Here is a 504-nt window from a genome sequence, read left to right on the forward strand (position 1 = left end):
GGAGGAGGAGGAGGAGGAGGAGGAGGAGGAAGGCAGCCAGGCAGCCAGCGCAGGCGCATGCTGCCCACGGCTGGTCCGGCCCCGGCGAGGCGAGCGGCAGCGCGGTGACAGCCCGACCCCGGCCTGCGGGGGACACGGCAGCGTCCCCCGAGCCCCCGCCGCCCACAGGCGCTGGGTGCGGGGTCCCYCGCCTCCCGCCGGCTCGCCAGAGCTCGCCGCCGTGACCCTTCCGCGTGGGAGAAGGGGGCRGCTCAGCTGGGGCCCGACCCAAAGGCAGCTGCATTTTGGCCCAGATTTTGTGTCCCCTCCTCGCAATGCATCCAAGGACTCCGCGGCTAATCCGCGCGCTGACGCCGCCGGTCCCCTGGCTCCCCGGCGTCGCTGCCCCGCTTCGCACCCGGCCCCGCTCCTCTCGCCTCTCCCTTTCTGCCTCCTGTCATCTAACAGCATCACCCAGCACGGAGACCTCCGCCTCATGCACCTCCTGCCTCTGTCAATCCACCT

General features: G+C 72.1%; 1 protein-coding gene across 1 annotated transcript in view; it reads right to left on the reverse strand.

Moving 5' to 3' along the window:
• ELAPOR2 (endosome-lysosome associated apoptosis and autophagy regulator family member 2) overlaps nt 1-283 on the reverse strand; it is a 101,401-nt gene extending 101,118 nt beyond the window's left edge. Inside the window, 1 exon segment of the mRNA XM_085325770.1 lies at nt 69-283. Within this exon segment, the coding sequence (XP_085181896.1) occupies nt 69-283 (215 nt within the window).
• Between the last annotated feature and the right edge of the window lie 221 nt (nt 284-504).

Source organism: Rhea americana, unplaced genomic scaffold, assembly GCF_003343005.1.
Source record: "Rhea americana isolate MKP2758 unplaced genomic scaffold, rheAme1 scaffold_1, whole genome shotgun sequence".
Taxonomy (NCBI): Eukaryota; Metazoa; Chordata; class Aves; order Rheiformes; family Rheidae; genus Rhea; species Rhea americana.